A 16728-nucleotide genomic window follows, 5' to 3' on the forward strand; every position below is an offset into this window, starting at 1 on the left:
AGCACCGTAATCAACTATCACTGTCACAAAGGAATGCATTTTTATAAAATGTGTCTGACTAGTTGAATGGTTAACTACATAATGCCTGTGAAATTACCTCTTTAATACATTGTGAAACTATCCCAAAAAGCGTGCATTATTTGTGGAAGTATCATGAAAAGTGGCTGTGTTTGTAAGTTAAAATGCTGCTGCATTATTTGAGCAAAAAAGGTAACTTATTCTCTCCTATCATGATAAATTTAATATTTCTTATACTGAGCTTCAAAATCTTTGGAAATAATGTTTTGCTTCAAATACAGAGTTGTAGAAAAATTGAACTACAGAATTTATTAATAAGAGTATTGTTTATGATTCAGTATGTTATTTTAAAGATCACAGCTTGAAGAGAAATAATCATGGCTGAATCATTCTTTTGGAGCTTTTAGGAAAAAGGGATGTTCCTTTTCTGACAAACAAAATTTATACATGCCCTGTATACTCCGTTCAGAAGAAAGGAAGTTGCCATTTTCTTCTGAGATTCCTGAATATTTTGGATAATACATTTCTTCCCCTTTTTACCCAGTGTGGGAGATTATGTATATCAGCTCAGTTATGACATTTCTAAGGAATGGAATGTTTTTGATCATGCATTGGCTATGTCAGTGACATTGGTTCTGTAACATTTGAATTTGGACTATCTAGATCTGTAGAAAATATAATTCTAAAATATCCTTCAAGGAGTTATAGAACATAAAGTTCATTACAAAGGCAACAGTACTGTACTCAGTATTTCTAATATTATTAGAAAGAGGAAACCAAATTGGAAATATCTTCTCAACTTAAATTTTTTGAAAATATTCTGAAGGATTGTATAGGATTCTGTCACCCTGAGTCACTTGTTGACATGGATAATTATCAAATTGATTAAATACATTTCAATATAGTAGAACGTTGAAGGAAATTGGAGCAATCTGCTTCATTTATGCTTCTGTTAAGATGCAATTGGGTACAAAATGAGTAAAAGATTGCTAGCACATAATGGCTTGTTTCAAAATATGTCAAACATGGTAGCAGGATTAGTGGATTTTTTTTAGAAAAACAATTGTACCATATACCGTATTTCTCATATAATAAGGCCATTTGTTTTTTTTGAGCTCCCCCAAAATGGCTAGGCCGTCTTTTCGGGGGTGACTTAATTCCCCCCGCTTGCATCTTCGGGCGGGTGGGCAGCAATGGTTTGGATGTTGACCTGGGCATTGGTGGGGCACTTCATATCGGGGTCAACGCAGGCAGCACCATATCCGGGTGTGCAACAAAAGTACTTCCTAATGGCAACCCCCCCCCCCCACCATTCCCCCCATTTTGCATGTTTTAATATAGGCCTTAATTTGGGGGGAGGGGCTTAATTTCATTTCATGCCTATAAAACATGCTGGGACTTCCTATTGCGGGAGGCCATATTGTTGGAGAAACAGGGTAAGAATGTGACAAATTAGGGGGAGGCTAAAGAAATGTTTGGTGAAAACCAGTGAGTTCAAGCCAGATTCTTGAAGTCTGCTATATTAGACAATAACTTTAGACAATAACATATCCACCAAATAACATTGGTGGATCGGATTTTTTTTTCATACTGATGGAGTTAATACACTTAGTACTTGCAACAATTGACAAGCACATGATGCAGAAACCAATCTAGAATAGGGAAACTTCAGTGCCATCTTAAAACAGATTAGCATGCTATTATTAGGAAACCAGAATATTATAGCTTATTTTGCTAATCAGAAATGAATTATAAAGCAATTATGAGCCTGAAAGCCAGCTGGGTGACTGAGGCTAGTCATACTCTCAGCCCACCTCAAATCACAAGGTAGTAGTTGCGGAGAAATAGGAAGAGGAAGGAGTATTTTGTTTTTTCACCACCTTGAGTTACTTAAAATAAAGCTAGGGTAAAAATCAAAATTTAACTCACAAATAGTATTGTGTAATGAGATAGTTCCTCTTGAAAAGTTCATGACTTCATAGGTGCTAGCTGGAGAGTTGTAGTTCCTTTAGGAATTAAGATTTGAATTGTGCAGAATGTAAACAGTTTTTTAAAGATCACTACAAGGCTTAAAATTCAGTGTTGGATTGATTTGCTTCAGATTATTAAAACAAGAAAACTTAAAGCCTTATAGAAGTTGGACCGATTATCTTCTATTTTGATTTTACTAAAATACGCAGTTTACTTTCTTGTTGAGTTATGAAAACAAGTGCCAGAGAACTCTACCAAGCCAACAGAAACCCCATGACATAATACAATCATGTGTAACAATGGTTTGATGGCAATTTTCTGCTACAAAACTACTAGAATTTGAGGGTATTTTGCAGTTATACTTTTACATTTCATCTTTTATATTTCATATTTCATTTTCCTACAATGTTTATTTCATTTAAATTATTTAGTAGCTTATCCTTTATTCTTGTATGGCAGCTTTTATGACAATTATGAAAGCAACAATCACATCAAACATTACAGCATCAAAAAAAATCTTAAAAATAGGGGAAATTATCTGAATTATACAATTAGGGATTAGCACTGCCCATACATTGTACTAACCAATGCAAAAGCAAGTCAATCAAAACTGTTGGGCAATTCTTATTACTTTATGGAACTTTCATCAGATCAGCTTATTTTAAACTAAGAGGTTGAAATTTATTAACGGTATCTCAAATTCTGCAGTCAAAGAAACCTGTGTAGAATAAAATATATTCACAATGACTAATTCATGTTTCATGCTGCCACAATTTGCACACATTTTTTGACTATTTAAATCATAGGGTGCATTATACCAAACCATCTTGACTAGCCAAGCAATGTTCCAGAATATGTAAGTAATTGATAAAAACTACTCCCAGATGATGCTAACACTTGTGCTTCCATTAAAAATGTAAACTCCGAAGGCTCATCAAGCCATATATCTTGTGTTTTAGGCAAGGGATAATGAGAGTTGCAGAACAGAAAATATTACGCAAGATTTTTAGTATCTATGACTTGTAGGAAAAAAGGAATATTGATTAAAGCATTGTTATTTTCCATTACATTTTATATGTTGATGGTAAATAGTACTAAATGTATGAATTGTTTGCATATTTCATCCATTTCTGGATAAAACTTGTTTAAAGGTTGGGGTTCTGCAAAAATGGCTTTCTCTTCACACAAGTGTATAAACAACAAAGAACAACAGTACCTTAGAAGTAACTAAAGCCATCCAAAGGACATGGGTGCTTTAAGAAAGGCTGCACTGATCATACCTTTTTAAAATGATTTGTACATTCTTAGTTTCAGTACAACATTTGGTCTTGCATATACTGAGTGCTCAAAAACCCATTTTTCATTAAATTAAACTGAAGAAAAAGTAAGAATCCAAATATATTTATGAAACATGCTCAGGTTCCTGGGAGAATACTTAAGAATGGTTGACTTAAACTACCAAACATTTCCTGAATAAAAAAGATCTCTGTTTAACCCTTTCAAAGGCAATAGAATTGTTAGCTTGGCACTGAGGTCCAGCTAGCCACATCTGAAAACAGCTTGTTAGGGATACACCCTAGCAGAATCTGCACAGCAGTCAGGCAGGCAAAGTATGTGAGATAAACGTTTTTGTAGCTTGCACTCAGTAAAAACAGATACACTGTGCTAGTTAAATAGTTTATTCCAGTAATAGTTTTAGCATAGTCAAACAAACAGTCCATATATCATTCACTAATTCAGTTCGTCCGGGGATTATTCAGTTGCAAAGTCCAGTGTCGAAAAAGAGGTCAGTAAACTTACAAATATCAGTCCAGTAATATATCTCCTCGCAGTAGAGATGAAGTCAAACCACCTTTCTTCCTCCAGCAGCAACTCAGCAGTAGGGAAAACACGCAGTTAACAAACCATCAATCCATCAAAACAGCAATAGTCACGAATCCAACAGGTTCTCTTGCTCCCTCTTATGGCGGTTTCACACCGCACCCAAAATTACATGCTTTGCAGTTAAAGTGAGACACACTTAAACTTACTATCATAGTTTATATATATTATTTTACCCAAACCACGTTAGGTAACCTTGTTATTCCTAACACAGCTACCAAAACCCAGTATCTTTTATTTCCACTAAACATGCTCCCAGCAGTGTTAGTGCAAAGAAGTTGGTCTATCTGGAAAAAGAATGAAAGAAAACCTCCCCTAATGTTTTTTGGTGGCCCAATTTCTCCAACTGGTGAGATGTTGATGCCAAGTGGGAATATTTTTATCTATGGGTAGATGCAGCTGCGGTTTTCCATTCTTATGAGAGTTGGGGTTTAATTCCTTGCCTTGCTAAATGCCATGAGCCTGAATTGTAGTTTTGTATCTCAAAATCGGGAAAAGATGCCACCTATTTTTAGCATTCAAGCTCAGATGGGACTTCAAGAACTGTACAAACAGGGCTGAGGGGCATACATCACTCACTTCAAGTCTAGAAGATGCTAGAACTCAGATTGATAAATGTCATATTTCAAATAGCCTGATCCTAAGAAATGTATGGCATTGTAAGTTATCAACGGCATTGGATTGTTCTTGAAATGGCTCAATAGCCAGCAAAGGGCTGGAGTTGCACAATATGCTCACCAATAACAAAGAACAATGGCTGTGTTCCTTCCAGCAACATGTTAAGCTAAAATAAGTGACAGTGTGGTTTATCATAGAACAAACCTCAGAACATAATCTATTCAGTTTAAAATAGCCATTGTGATCTATAAACACAGGGTTTATAGTGTGCTGTAATAAAGGGATCAGGTGTCATGATTGTTCTCTAGCTACTGTAGTTAGGTGCTACATTTGTGCCAGTTAATTTGTAAGGCAGCCTCATGTCCAAATGTGTGTGACCCAGTGGCCAAGCTGGTCTTTCATGGGACTGACATTCCCACAACTCAGTTTCTAGTCTCAACGCTGGTAGCTCAATGGGCTAGCTTTGGCTGTTATTTTTATAGGTTGGATTGGTTGTGGTGGGAAGCTTAGAGATTTTGTTTTACATTGATTTTTAATTTGAATGGACAAAACAGAAATGTCTAAAACAAAAAAAAGCATTTTTTTCTTGCAAACTCCACACCTGCATACCGTGGTTTCAAGTTGGCTGGAAGGAGGGGAAAGTGCTAACTCCTCTGTTTAATACCTGACGAGCTGAATTAATTGTCTGAGCCAATAAAGGGGAAACCGGAGAAGCCTGTAAGCCAATACAGTATTGCAACAACAGCATCAATTCTTAGGCTGCACCTAAACGCCCGAGGTTCACATTTCCGACCTTTTCCAAAAAAAACCCACCAAGGTTGCATATGGGCTTACTGACACGAAGCAGCTTTGTTTCACAACGGGAAAATAAATCCTGCTTAGAAGAGGCTCGAAAGGGACCTTCTGAACTCCTTTTGATGTCTCCTGGTCGCAGAATGGTTAGATCACCCCGGGTTGAATTTGCAAGGATTAGCTGGGCCGCCGAATGGGTTATCCGCCGATCAAACTCAAACCCAGAGCAAAGCGTTACAGAGTAGAGAGCAGAGCGAGCGAGCGAGCCAATCGCCGGGGGCCAAAAGGTGACCGAAACGCCCGCGTTGCTGCTCTCAGAGGGTTAAGCTCCGCGCCTGGAATGTGCAGTTTCTTCTCAGGCCGCGGGGGACGGAGCGGGCGGGCGAGCGCGTCAGGCGCACCCCGTGAGGAATTCTCTCGCTCGGGCTGGAATGTAGGAGCTGAGCGAGCCTTTTCCTGGTCTCCAGACCGCTTTCCTGACGCGAGCGGCGCTTCGTCGGCTCCTGCTTTCTCCCCTGCGGGCGATGGCTACCGCGGAGCGGCAGCCCGGGACCTCTCCACACCGGGACTCGTGGCGTCGCACCGTTCTTCTCCTGAGGAAGATGCGCTCAGATGTCAGCAGCCTCCTGGAATGCTACGTGAGTTCCTCTACTGCGCGCCTTCCTCTGTGTGTGCGCTCGCGCAAGGAGAGACGCGTGTTTTAGGGCCGGGGTTCAGGTTTGGTGAGGATAGGGCATAATCCGGAGAGAAGAGAGCCTTAGGCTGTTGCTTCCATCACTATTTTTTTTTAACATCCCAACGGGAGTTCTGTTAAGACTATCAATTAATGAACACCATGCACTTGTTAGAAAATTGTATAATACCCAAACAACACATTCTGTGATTTATACACAAGTGTGATGATATCTGAGTAAAATCTTCCATCACCCCACGGATGCCTGAAGGAAATGTGTGCCAGTGGTAACTGCAGCTCCCAAACCAAGCTTGTGCGGCTGTATTATTATTATTATTTTAATCTGAAGACTGCCACCAGCTCTTTACACCAACTCCCTTTAAAAAGCCATCTAATATTAGGGGATGAATTATTAGTATTCTGAATCATATAACTGGAATGGACAAACGCTATGCATACCGGCTCTTCCTGCCTACCGGCAGAGTCATCCACCCCCAGCTGGATGCTGAACTGCAGAAAACAAATTGCCCAAGTCACAGAGTGAAATGTATTGTTAAACAATAACTAACAAAGACATTTCAAATGTCCTAGAATTCATGCCCATCAAGGTCTCTCTCTCTCTCTCTCTCTCTCTCTCTCTCTCTCTGTGTGTGTGTGTGTGTGTGTGTGTTTGTACCCATGTGCGCAAAAATCATAAAGTGCTTCTCCCAAAAGGAATGTTTTACAGTTTATTGCCTTAGGGATGGAGAACTTAATTTTTTTTTATCAGCAATCAAGATAGAAATGAAATAAGGGCTTGATTTTATTTATTTTAAGGTGGGTCTGGTTTTGTCAGGAAAGAAATTGGGGGGGGGGGTAAAATTCTGTGATAGAATGCCACCTTGTGGGAGACTATGTGTATTGTTTGAAATGGTTTTTAAAGTCATGACTACATCACATTTATTTTAATGAGTCTAACAGACACACAGATGACTATCTTGACCAAACTAATTTCACGTGGTAGGTTGGGGGATGATAACCATCATCCCCAAAAATGATGGGTGGCATGATAATGAAAAGAGATCTCCATATACATATATTGTAACTCCTAGAGGATGGATGGGTTGGTTTTAGTTAGATTTGATCTACTTCCTTTGCTACAATGATCAGATGACCAATTTCTTCACATGATTATTTAGTAAGCTTGAACTCTTATCAATAAATGCCCTATTACACTCTTGAAGACACATAGGATGGGGATGACTGTTTTCTTCACTTATATCAGTGTTAGGGCTAGGGTATCTTCAAGGGCTAATCTGAAAAACAAATGATATGATATAATATAATCCTATCTGCATCAAAGAATTAATTATTCCAAATACTTACTTATTTCTTCAGAGAACAATAATGATGTTTCTGTTTGCCTGATTTTAGTATTGGGGTGACAGAAAATTAAAATTAATATTACTAAATGCACTCCACTTGACCCATTCTTTAAGAAAAATCTGTCATTGTATGTCACAATACTGGATTCTTCAGATGCTAGACAGGATGTGAGCAATTGGCTCTGGGAGATAATCAATGCTTCTTAAGGGAAGGAATAACACTGCCTCATTTGAAGGAAGTAGCAGGGCCCTCTTTCTTGTAGAAACTATCCCTGGACCAATCTGTGTTTGACAAAGTTCAAGCAGTGTTCAACCTGCAATTTTGGGGCATATTTGTCAAGAATTTGGTGAGTAATCAGCTATAGAAGATTGTTGAGGACATTGGTGATTTGGAACTTTTTCAATCAGAATTCAGGTCTAGTAGAGGTTAGAAACAGCATTTGTTCCCCTAGTAGGTAGCTATTTCAGGACATAGATATGGACCTTTCTTGGTCCTTTTAAAGCTTTCCATGGCTTTTCATACCACCAATTTTATCCTTTTGGAAATCTAAGGTGTCCATTCCATCCATACCTGGGTCCTATCTCCACATATGACCCTTCATCTGATCCCCAGGGCCTCCTCTGTACATACATTCCATTATCTGACCCTTCATCTACTCTTATTTGAGTGGGAAATTCCCTTCAGTGGCCATGTGGGGAAACACTCCAGTTCATGGAAATTTCAACAAATGTTTTGCCCCTAGTGGTTCAAAATGGGGCAGTGGAACTTCTGTGTTTAATATTGGCATTTTATTAGTTAGGCTTCAACTTAGTTCCATCTGTAATTGTCCAGCATGTTGGGCAACTATTGCTCTCTATCTCTTGTGATCAGATCTCATTTAATTGCATCTGTTTGTTTCAGTAATTGAAAAAAAAATTCATTTTAGTTTGCTAGGCCAATGCCTAACTTTCTTCCTTTCCTATAAAGATTTAGGACTGACAGTGGTAGAGTTTGGGGTTTTATGGTTATGTGCTTATATTTTCACTTTATGCTGTTTAGATTTTTTCAGGATTGGGGCAGATTACAAATATTATAAATAAATAATAGATGAAACAATGTTTTCCTTCAGAATATGGCCTCAGAAAGAGGCAGTGCTTAGCTGACTCAGCTAATTTTGGAAGCTAAGCTGGTTCAGCTCTAATTAATCCTTGGATGGTTAACCATCTCTGAATGATAAAGCTGCTGGCTCTACAGTAAAACATAATGGCTTGGTTTATGCAACATTACAGACCTACTGCCCCAAACTCGATTTCGTTGAGGGCTACATCAGGGTTGTGTTTAACCTCGGGGAAGGGGCTGGAGTGGGCATGACCTGATCAACATCACTCATTTCCAGGGCACCTGTGGTGGCTTGAACATTCTGCCAGTGTAAATGGATTTCTGGGCTCTATTTTCGGCTGTGATGGCCTCCTACAACCCTTTGCCAGTGAAAACAGAGCCCAGGAGGGCCTGATCTGGCTCCCGGGCCTTGAGTTTGACACCCCTGGCTTAAAGGATCATGAAGCCATTTTTAACTTGGAAACAAGAGGTAGTAGGTATGTCTTTCACTAGTAGAGTTGAAAATTTAGGAGCCATTTTCTTTGGACTTTGGGAATTAATAGTGAGAATGAGGCCTTCATTCCCATTTGTATTTTACTACTTTTAATCTGTAAATTAGGTGATCTACAATTATTGTTGTAAATCACCCAGAGCCATTTAGGGGAGATGGGCTGTATAGGAATTCAAAAAAAACAAACAAATAATAATAATAAAATAAATATAATAAAATAAAAAGCAAGCAATTTTGCCACCAATTCTTAGTGCTGCAATCTTAGGGTGTTTGGAGATAGTCTTCAAATGAAGGTTGACATTTTTTTCAACCATTATTTTTTAACGTCTTTATATTTGTATTTAAAACTTATTTGACTAAACTCAACCTGTATTGTAAGACCTGTGGTCCAAAGATTCCTAATAGCTGAAAACCGTTAACAAGCAATTTCTAAAAGTGATTTTAAAAAGGAACTGTGGGAATCCAGTGTCCTTTCAAAGATCCAACTGTGGTTTCAGCTAGATGGTTATTCCCTTATCTAGTGCTAAAATCCCAGCAGAAACTACTGCCTTGCAGTCTCTTCATGAGGATCAACTGTCTAGAGCAGGGTTGCCAAACTTTTATATCTCAGGGACCATCAAACTCATAATTTTAAATTCTGCGGACCACTAATATGAATTTTGACTGACGGTGGCTTGCTGACGTTGGTGGGAGAGAGAGAGAGAGAGAGAGAGAGAGAGAGAGATCTGATTTAACCTCGGAGGGCTGGTGGTGATATTCTCTCTCTCTCTCTCTCTCTCACACACACACACACACACACACACACACACACACACACACACACACACACACACACACACATTTTTATTACCGGTTCTGTGGGTGTGGCTTGGTGGGCATGGCATGGCTTGATGGGCGTGGCTTGGTGGGCGTGGCATGGGAAGAGATACTGCAAAATACCCATTCCCTCCCCACCCCACTAACCTGCTTTCCAGCTCTGTTCTCCTGTGCAGGACAACAAAAGAAGACCCAGCCAATCAGCTGGGACTTGGGAGGCAGAGAATAGATGGGGGCGGGGCCAGTCAGAGGTGGTATTTACCGGTTCTCCAAACTACTCAAAATTTCTGCTACCGGTTCACCAGAACTGGTCAGGACCTGCTGAATACCACCTCTGACACATACACACACACACACACACCCTCCAAGGCAGCCACATTCCTAACTTGCTTTTCAGCTCTGTTCTTGGGGGTGGGGGAGAGAGAGAGATCTGATTTAACCTCGGAGGGCTGGTGGTGATGTTCTCTCTCTCTCTCTCTCTCTCTCTCTCTCACACACACACACACACACACATGTCCCTCACCCCTTCCAAGGCAGCCACATTGCTAACCTGATTTTTAGCTCCGTTCTCAAGGGAAGAGGGAGAGGGGGGTTAATTCTGCAATCCCAAATAAAGAACGACCGATTGGTAGGGAAACGGGGTCAGGGATTTTCCTGCAGACTTTTTTGGGAATTTTTCCAGAGTGTCTGCAGAGAGACTTTTTAGGGGATTTTTCCAGGGTCTCTGCAGACAGAGACCCTGGGAAAATCCCCCCAAAAGTCTACAGAAAAATTCCCCACACCGTTTTCCTACTGGTCAATCGTTCTTTATTTGGGATCACAGGATGCCGTTTCCAGCTCTGTTCTTAGGAGTAGAGAGAGAGGGAGGGAGGGAGAGAGAAAGAGAGAGAGAGAGACACTTTTGGCTTCATGCAAGGAAAGCAGCAAAAGCAGCAGAAGTCTTTCTTTCTCTCCCCCAAATCCCGCCACAAATGAATCTTTGCTAGTGCAGCCTCTTGGAGCAGGTTGCCTAGACCTAGAGCACTTGCGGGTGATCTCAAATCCTCTTCTTGTCCAGAGAGGAGTTATTGAAGAGCCTGTCCACTTGCTGGCTCTTCATTCCACTGCATTTGTCAGTGCACTGTTTCTTCCTTGGATGTCCTGCCGCTTGTTTTCTCTGTTATTTTTTTTTAGTTTGTATATTTTTAATCATTGCAATTGTAATTTTTAATAAAAGTGCTATTTAAAATAATTTTCTCCTCCTATCTCACTCTTGCTACTCCCCATTGTTTCAGGCTGAGAAGCAAGATCTGGTACAACCCTTCAACTTTGATTTGATCGATGTTGATTTGATCGATGGAGTACCTCTAGCTGATGTTGAAGAATGGAGTGAGCTTTCAGATGCTGAGCGTCTGGGGAGCAACTTACAAGCTTATTGGGCATTTCAGATTCTGCTGGATCAAATCTTGGAAGAGCAGAGAATTGATTTAACCCCAGAGGATGTAGCCTTCCATGAATCTATCCAATCAGTTTTGCTGCAAGTTTCTGCTTTAGCTTACCAGCTGGAGGAGCTGATGGTAACACTGAAGCACAATGTGCCAGCCAAAGAGGTAAAAAATACAAATAACCCTGATGAAAAAAGCTTATTTGAAAAGAAATTAAGGGGCATGAAGGTGCTACAGGAGCTTGGCCAGTGGACCGTCAGGTCAGTCCGAGACCTTCACAAAATCTCTACAGCTGTTCAGGCATCACCCACCACCGAGAGTGACAGCCTGGAAAAATGAGGATCTGTTGGATTCTTAAGCTTCTTTAAAACAAGGTCTCTCCCCCATTTGTGGTGTTTAGATTGAAGCAGTATGGCCAGCCTGAGCAGGTGGAGAAGATTGGAATGAATTCCCCTCCCATCCATATTAGTCTGTATACAGTATGCAGCCCATTCCTGAGTAGTGAAGAATTTCAAGAGTACCAGTGCTACATGGTGACTCTAGGCTTGTAGTGTTATTGTGCTATAAGGTTTATTTGCAAATACATGCAGGCTGAGCACCGGATGGGTAGTCATAATATTAACACTCCAATGGATTCCTGTTTCCTGGAGTTTTGCCCGGAAACTCTCTTTGCCTCTGTCTAGTTCCAGCCTAGACTCATTCTGTGCTTCGTACATACAATTCATTAATCTCCTCCCCGTGATTCTCCAAGGAGGAAAGACTCATCCTCTTCCATTGCAAAGTTATTTGCCAGTGTGTTTCTGGTTGCCTTCTTCTCTGCTGAGAACCTAACTATGACTAGCAACAGCCCCTATGTTAGCTTTTAAGGGCCACCACTTTTAACGGGCATTGATTTTCCAAGTATGGGCCCCAGAGGTTGATGAGGTAGTGTGTTGCAACCTTGCCACTTCAGCCCAGTGGTGTACCTAGTATGCCTGATGCGCAAATCAGATCCTTTTTATTACCTCCCTCCTGTGTCACCAAGAACTTACTTTGGTGTAGGGTCCTGTCATAAGCATGAAGCCAGCTGGCTCATTCATTCTCTCATAGCCTTAGGGAGAAAGCCATGGCAAACCACTTCTGAAAATGTTGGCAAGGCAACTGCAACTGTAAAGGGAACTTGTCAAAGTCAAATCTGATTTTAAGGCCTTTTCCTTTATCACTAGTGCACCTGTCAGTTGTTCTTCAGCGGATTAGCATGTTGGAACAATAACCCAGATCCATACTTGCCACTTGCCTCCTTGTCATCTTTGGCAGCACTCCCCTTGTGTCTTACCTGGGGGAGGGGGTGGATCGATTTTCCACCACTTCCATAGTATTGTTTCAGCCAGGCTTCTGTCTATTTTTCAGTAATTGGGTGGTCAGTTGACTTTAATCAGTGTGTGGATGAGTGGAAAACATCATGGGTAGAAAATGTCAGATTTGCCCTGACAATCCTCCTCCCGGAGTCAACTCTCTACTCAGCTGCTGCCTCAAGTGATAAAGAAATACTTGATTTTGGATTATATTTTTGGTACAAATTTGACTTTACAGTAAAAATGCAGGGGATGGGAAGACATACAGAAATACAATTATATAATAATTTGTCAAAAAAGGCAAGTGTCCATGTTCTTATGGACAAAAACATAAGGAGTCTTTGTTTAACTAGAAGGTCATCACATTTTCTCTGAATTGTTTCTTCAGGTGGCCATGATTTCAGAAAGTCTGAAAAACACTGCCCTAGGGCAACCACACTGAGGCACTACTTAAAGAAAGCCTTTTATCCCTCAACAGGCAGAGTTCAAGCATCCTGTGAAATTTTAATGTGGTTCATTAGATTTTGGTTTAGCATGTTGTATAAATACGCGTTGTAATTTATAAGCTGTTTTCCCAATGGCATATGAACTCACCAATTGTGGATTAATTAATAAACCATGATTAAATTAACTGTGATTAAATAGGAAGGAATTGGATTCAGATTAACCATCTTTTATTTTCATTACTAATTTCTTTTTTTAAAACTTTGAGAACAGGTAAAGAACAAAAAGTAAAGTCCTTTTCTTAAGGTGGAATTAATGTTATTATTGAAGCCAACAGGATCAAAGTATATAATTACATTTCTTTTTTTATTTATTTAACTATCCTAAATGTATAACACAATACTGCCAAGGTTGGCATTCAGGAATGTTTCTTTGGACTTCTCCTTTCCATTCTCATCAGCAATAGGTCATGGTGCTCAGATGAGGCACAAAAGAAATAGGTGTATTTTTAAGGATGTTAAATCATTCCAAGTTCTAGTACCCTGTTTCTCCAACAATATGGTCTCCCCCAATAGGAAGTCCCCTCATGTTTTATAGGCATGAAATGAAATTAAGCCCCTCCCCCCAAATTAAGGCCTATATTAAAACATGCGAAATGGGGGGGAATGGTGGGGGGGCTTGCCGTTAGGAAGTACTTTTGTTGCACACCCGGATATGGTGCTGCCTGCGTTGACCCCGATATGAAGTGCCCCACCAATGCCGAGGTCAACATCCAAACCATCACTGCCCGCCCGCCTGAAGATGCAAGGGGGGGGGAATTAAGTCACCCCCGAAAAGACGACCTAGCCATTTTTGGGGGGGCTCAAAAAAAAATAAGAACCGGCCTTATTGTATGAGAAACACAGTATTTAGTATGAAGGAATTTGGCCAAGAAATCATTTCTGTAAGTTTATATACAGATCAGTTTCAGACAACTATAACAAAAGAAATAGGATTCTATAGTATTTATAACTTTATGCTTAAACCTGAAAAACCAATGAAAGTATGTAGTATAGGACTGAAGGCTGTTTTTCTGTTTGGGGCAGAAATCTCTATTTGGTAACCTTGGACAAATATAGGACTAGAGTATTTAGGAAGGTTATGAAAATGGATTTATGCATGTAGTAGAAGGTAGGAAGGATTTGTGATAATCTCTCAAGATTTTGTACCAGAGTAATCCAAGGATTACTTTCTAGAGTAAAAGTAAATAGAATTAAGTAACATTGATGCAGTGCAAAAACTGATGGATGTTATTTTTGTATGGTCAAAGTTAAAATGAAATATTTTAAAATAGGCTGATCTGTAATATAATATATTTGTGGATATGTTTTTTCACATATAAAATAAATACGCAAAAAGAAATTATTAAGCCAGAAAAAATCAGCTCTATGAACATAATCAACCTTAATTTGGAGAAATTAAGCATTTTGGTGACAAAAGTAAAGACAGAAAAAGAGAGGAAGGATAGGAAGAATGTGAATAGGGAACTGTAATAAGGCTATGGAATTTTTGAATTTGTATTGTACTTGCCCAGCAACCATCTATTTCATTGTCCAAGTCTTCTGATTTCTAGATTAAAATGAAGAAGCAGGGATTGACCTGTACTGACCCTACAGGAATGTACTGGTTACTTTAGGACACAATGGCTATGCTTATGTCATGGCAAATCTGCAGCGCTGGCACCCAATTGATGGGCAAACAGAAAGGTATTCTTCCCGGCAATGGAATGAGCATCAAGATGACTCAGCTAATCAGAGTTAATTTGCTGGCCAGCAAGAAGTGCACTGTCTGTGCACTCAATTTTACTTTATGCTGCCATCTTTAGCCACTTTACTCATTTCTTATGTGTGTCACCACATAAGTGGTGTGTCATTGGGAGACTACAGATTGGGAAGTAGGGCATGATGGGCATCTCCTCCATAATGCCTGCTTGGAATGCCCTATACCATAATGCACAGCAACATTGGAAATAGGAACACCTTCTTTGACAAGACCTGTCAGGTTACAGAAAAAGATTCCACAATATAGAACTGTAGTAAGGCTCTGGAAAAAAAACACAGAATGACTGTTGAATGAAAGGATTATTATTTTGTCTATGATAGTGATGGTGTGTGACTCTCCCCCCGCCTCAAATTTGGGAGAGCGTTTAGTTTTCCGAGGGGTGTAATTCCCTTAAATTTTGTGAGTTGTTTGCTACTATGAATAATGATAATGAAGGAAAGCCAAGTTGCATGAAAACCACTCTCTGAATAGTTGTCCTTATTGGAAATATTGATGTACAAAATTTGTCAAAGGTCATTGCTGGGCATGTAGGATAGGGGAGAAAGAACAAATAATTCTATTTATTTTTCCGTAAAAGCTCTGGTCATCTAAGCTATGGACTCTTGGGGGACTCTTGTTTCCTACTTACAATTTATACTTTTATATGTTATATTTATATGTTCTTTCATCGGGTTGAATCCAGACTTGCTCTTCTGCCAATGAAAGGCTCTTTGGCTCAGATTCTGCTGAAGTTCCCACTAAAAAAAATCGAGAGAAAATAATTTTTTTAGTTCCCCTTTTTGCAGTCTTCAAAGCTGCCTCCCATATGATTTTGAAATGATCCCACAGTCTTCCAGAAAAGATTTCCAGCCAACCTAGAGAGGAAGGTGGATAAGGAACTGATGATAAGTATTCCTCCCTCTTCTGCCAGTAGGAATACCTAGTTTCAGAATTGTGAAACTGGGCAGATCTAGAACCTGTACATTGAAGAAACATGAGAAATAATTATTTTTTTCCTTAATGGTGTCTGCCTTATCTCTATAGTAACTTGAATGTTTATTTATCCTCTTTTAAAACAACGTGAAGTGCTTCTTTTGGCATGTTTGTTCAGCTACTGAAATATACAAAATATGTGAAATGTAATCATTATGAATGATTCTCTATTTTTGTACTGTAAGCTAAATTTCTGATAGAAGAAAATGTCTAATAAATGTTCAATGTGATGTCTTTGATTAATGAAAATAATACTGACAGTTTTTGCTTGTAACATAAAGGTATAACTAGTTTGGTTAAAATTAATATTTTATTAAAATATTAAAGAGGATGTTGTATAATCAAGTAGCACATTATTTTAAATTCAGTATATTCAGCTCTCTCAATAATTGCCTGTAGAACAAATTCCTTCTCTCTCTTCAGCTCTTATTGCTCTACTCAAATCTGTGGTGATTCAAGAAAAGAAGAGAAGATGGAGAACTTGTCCAAAGGGAAATTAATTAATGTTTGGATACTGCTGAATGCATTCCTTTTCATTCGGGTGTTCTAAAAATTGTGGAAAGCAAATGTCACTTCAGAATAGGCATTCTGCTTTTACATGCACTGGAAGAAATGCCTCTTCTCAGACTATGCTAGCTGTGGCACATCTGTGTGTCAGTTAATGACTACCAATGGATGTTTTGTTTTGTCTCAGAGTGATTGTTTTATAGACATGGAAATTTACTTTGTGATTAACTCATATTATAAAGAGGTTTTATTTGAAGAAATCAGAGCTATTTATGAATTATATTGAAAATTGTTCAGAGATTTAAAAAATAAAGCATGTTATTTTAAAACAAAGGGTTTTCCCCCAATTTTTGTAGTAATTATTCAAATGGTAAAATAATTTCAAAATGTGGAATATTTCAGGCGAATAAATTATAAGCATTGGGGGAAGAAAACAGGAATGCAGATAATGCTGCTACCAGCAGAGAGCAGTGATAACAAAAACTTTCAAGCTCACCTTTTTTA

At 39.2% G+C, this 16728-nt stretch overlaps 1 protein-coding gene across 2 annotated transcripts; it reads left to right on the forward strand.

Moving 5' to 3' along the window:
• The first annotated feature begins 3659 nt into the window (after positions 1–3659).
• CNTF (ciliary neurotrophic factor) lies at positions 3660–16557 on the forward strand. 2 transcript variants are annotated; one of them, XM_087920761.1, is made up of 3 exons: positions 3660–5918; positions 10997–11311; positions 16141–16557. In XM_087920761.1, the coding sequence occupies exons 1-3, from the start codon at positions 5805–5807 to the stop codon at positions 16168–16170; spliced, it is 459 nt and encodes a 152-aa protein (XP_087776887.1). In that variant the 5' UTR covers positions 3660–5804; the 3' UTR covers positions 16171–16557. The 2 variants fall into 2 exon arrangements, with proteins under 2 accessions (XP_087776887.1, XP_026575394.1); XM_026719609.2 differs by lacking the exon at positions 16141–16557 and having other exon boundaries at positions 10997–13126.
• Positions 16558–16728: the final 171 nt, after the last annotated feature.

The sequence above is a fragment of the Pseudonaja textilis genome, chromosome 1 (assembly GCF_049901715.1).
Source record: "Pseudonaja textilis isolate UNSWEBS1 chromosome 1, rPseTex1.2, whole genome shotgun sequence".
In the NCBI taxonomy this organism is placed as follows: domain Eukaryota; kingdom Metazoa; phylum Chordata; class Lepidosauria; order Squamata; family Elapidae; genus Pseudonaja; species Pseudonaja textilis.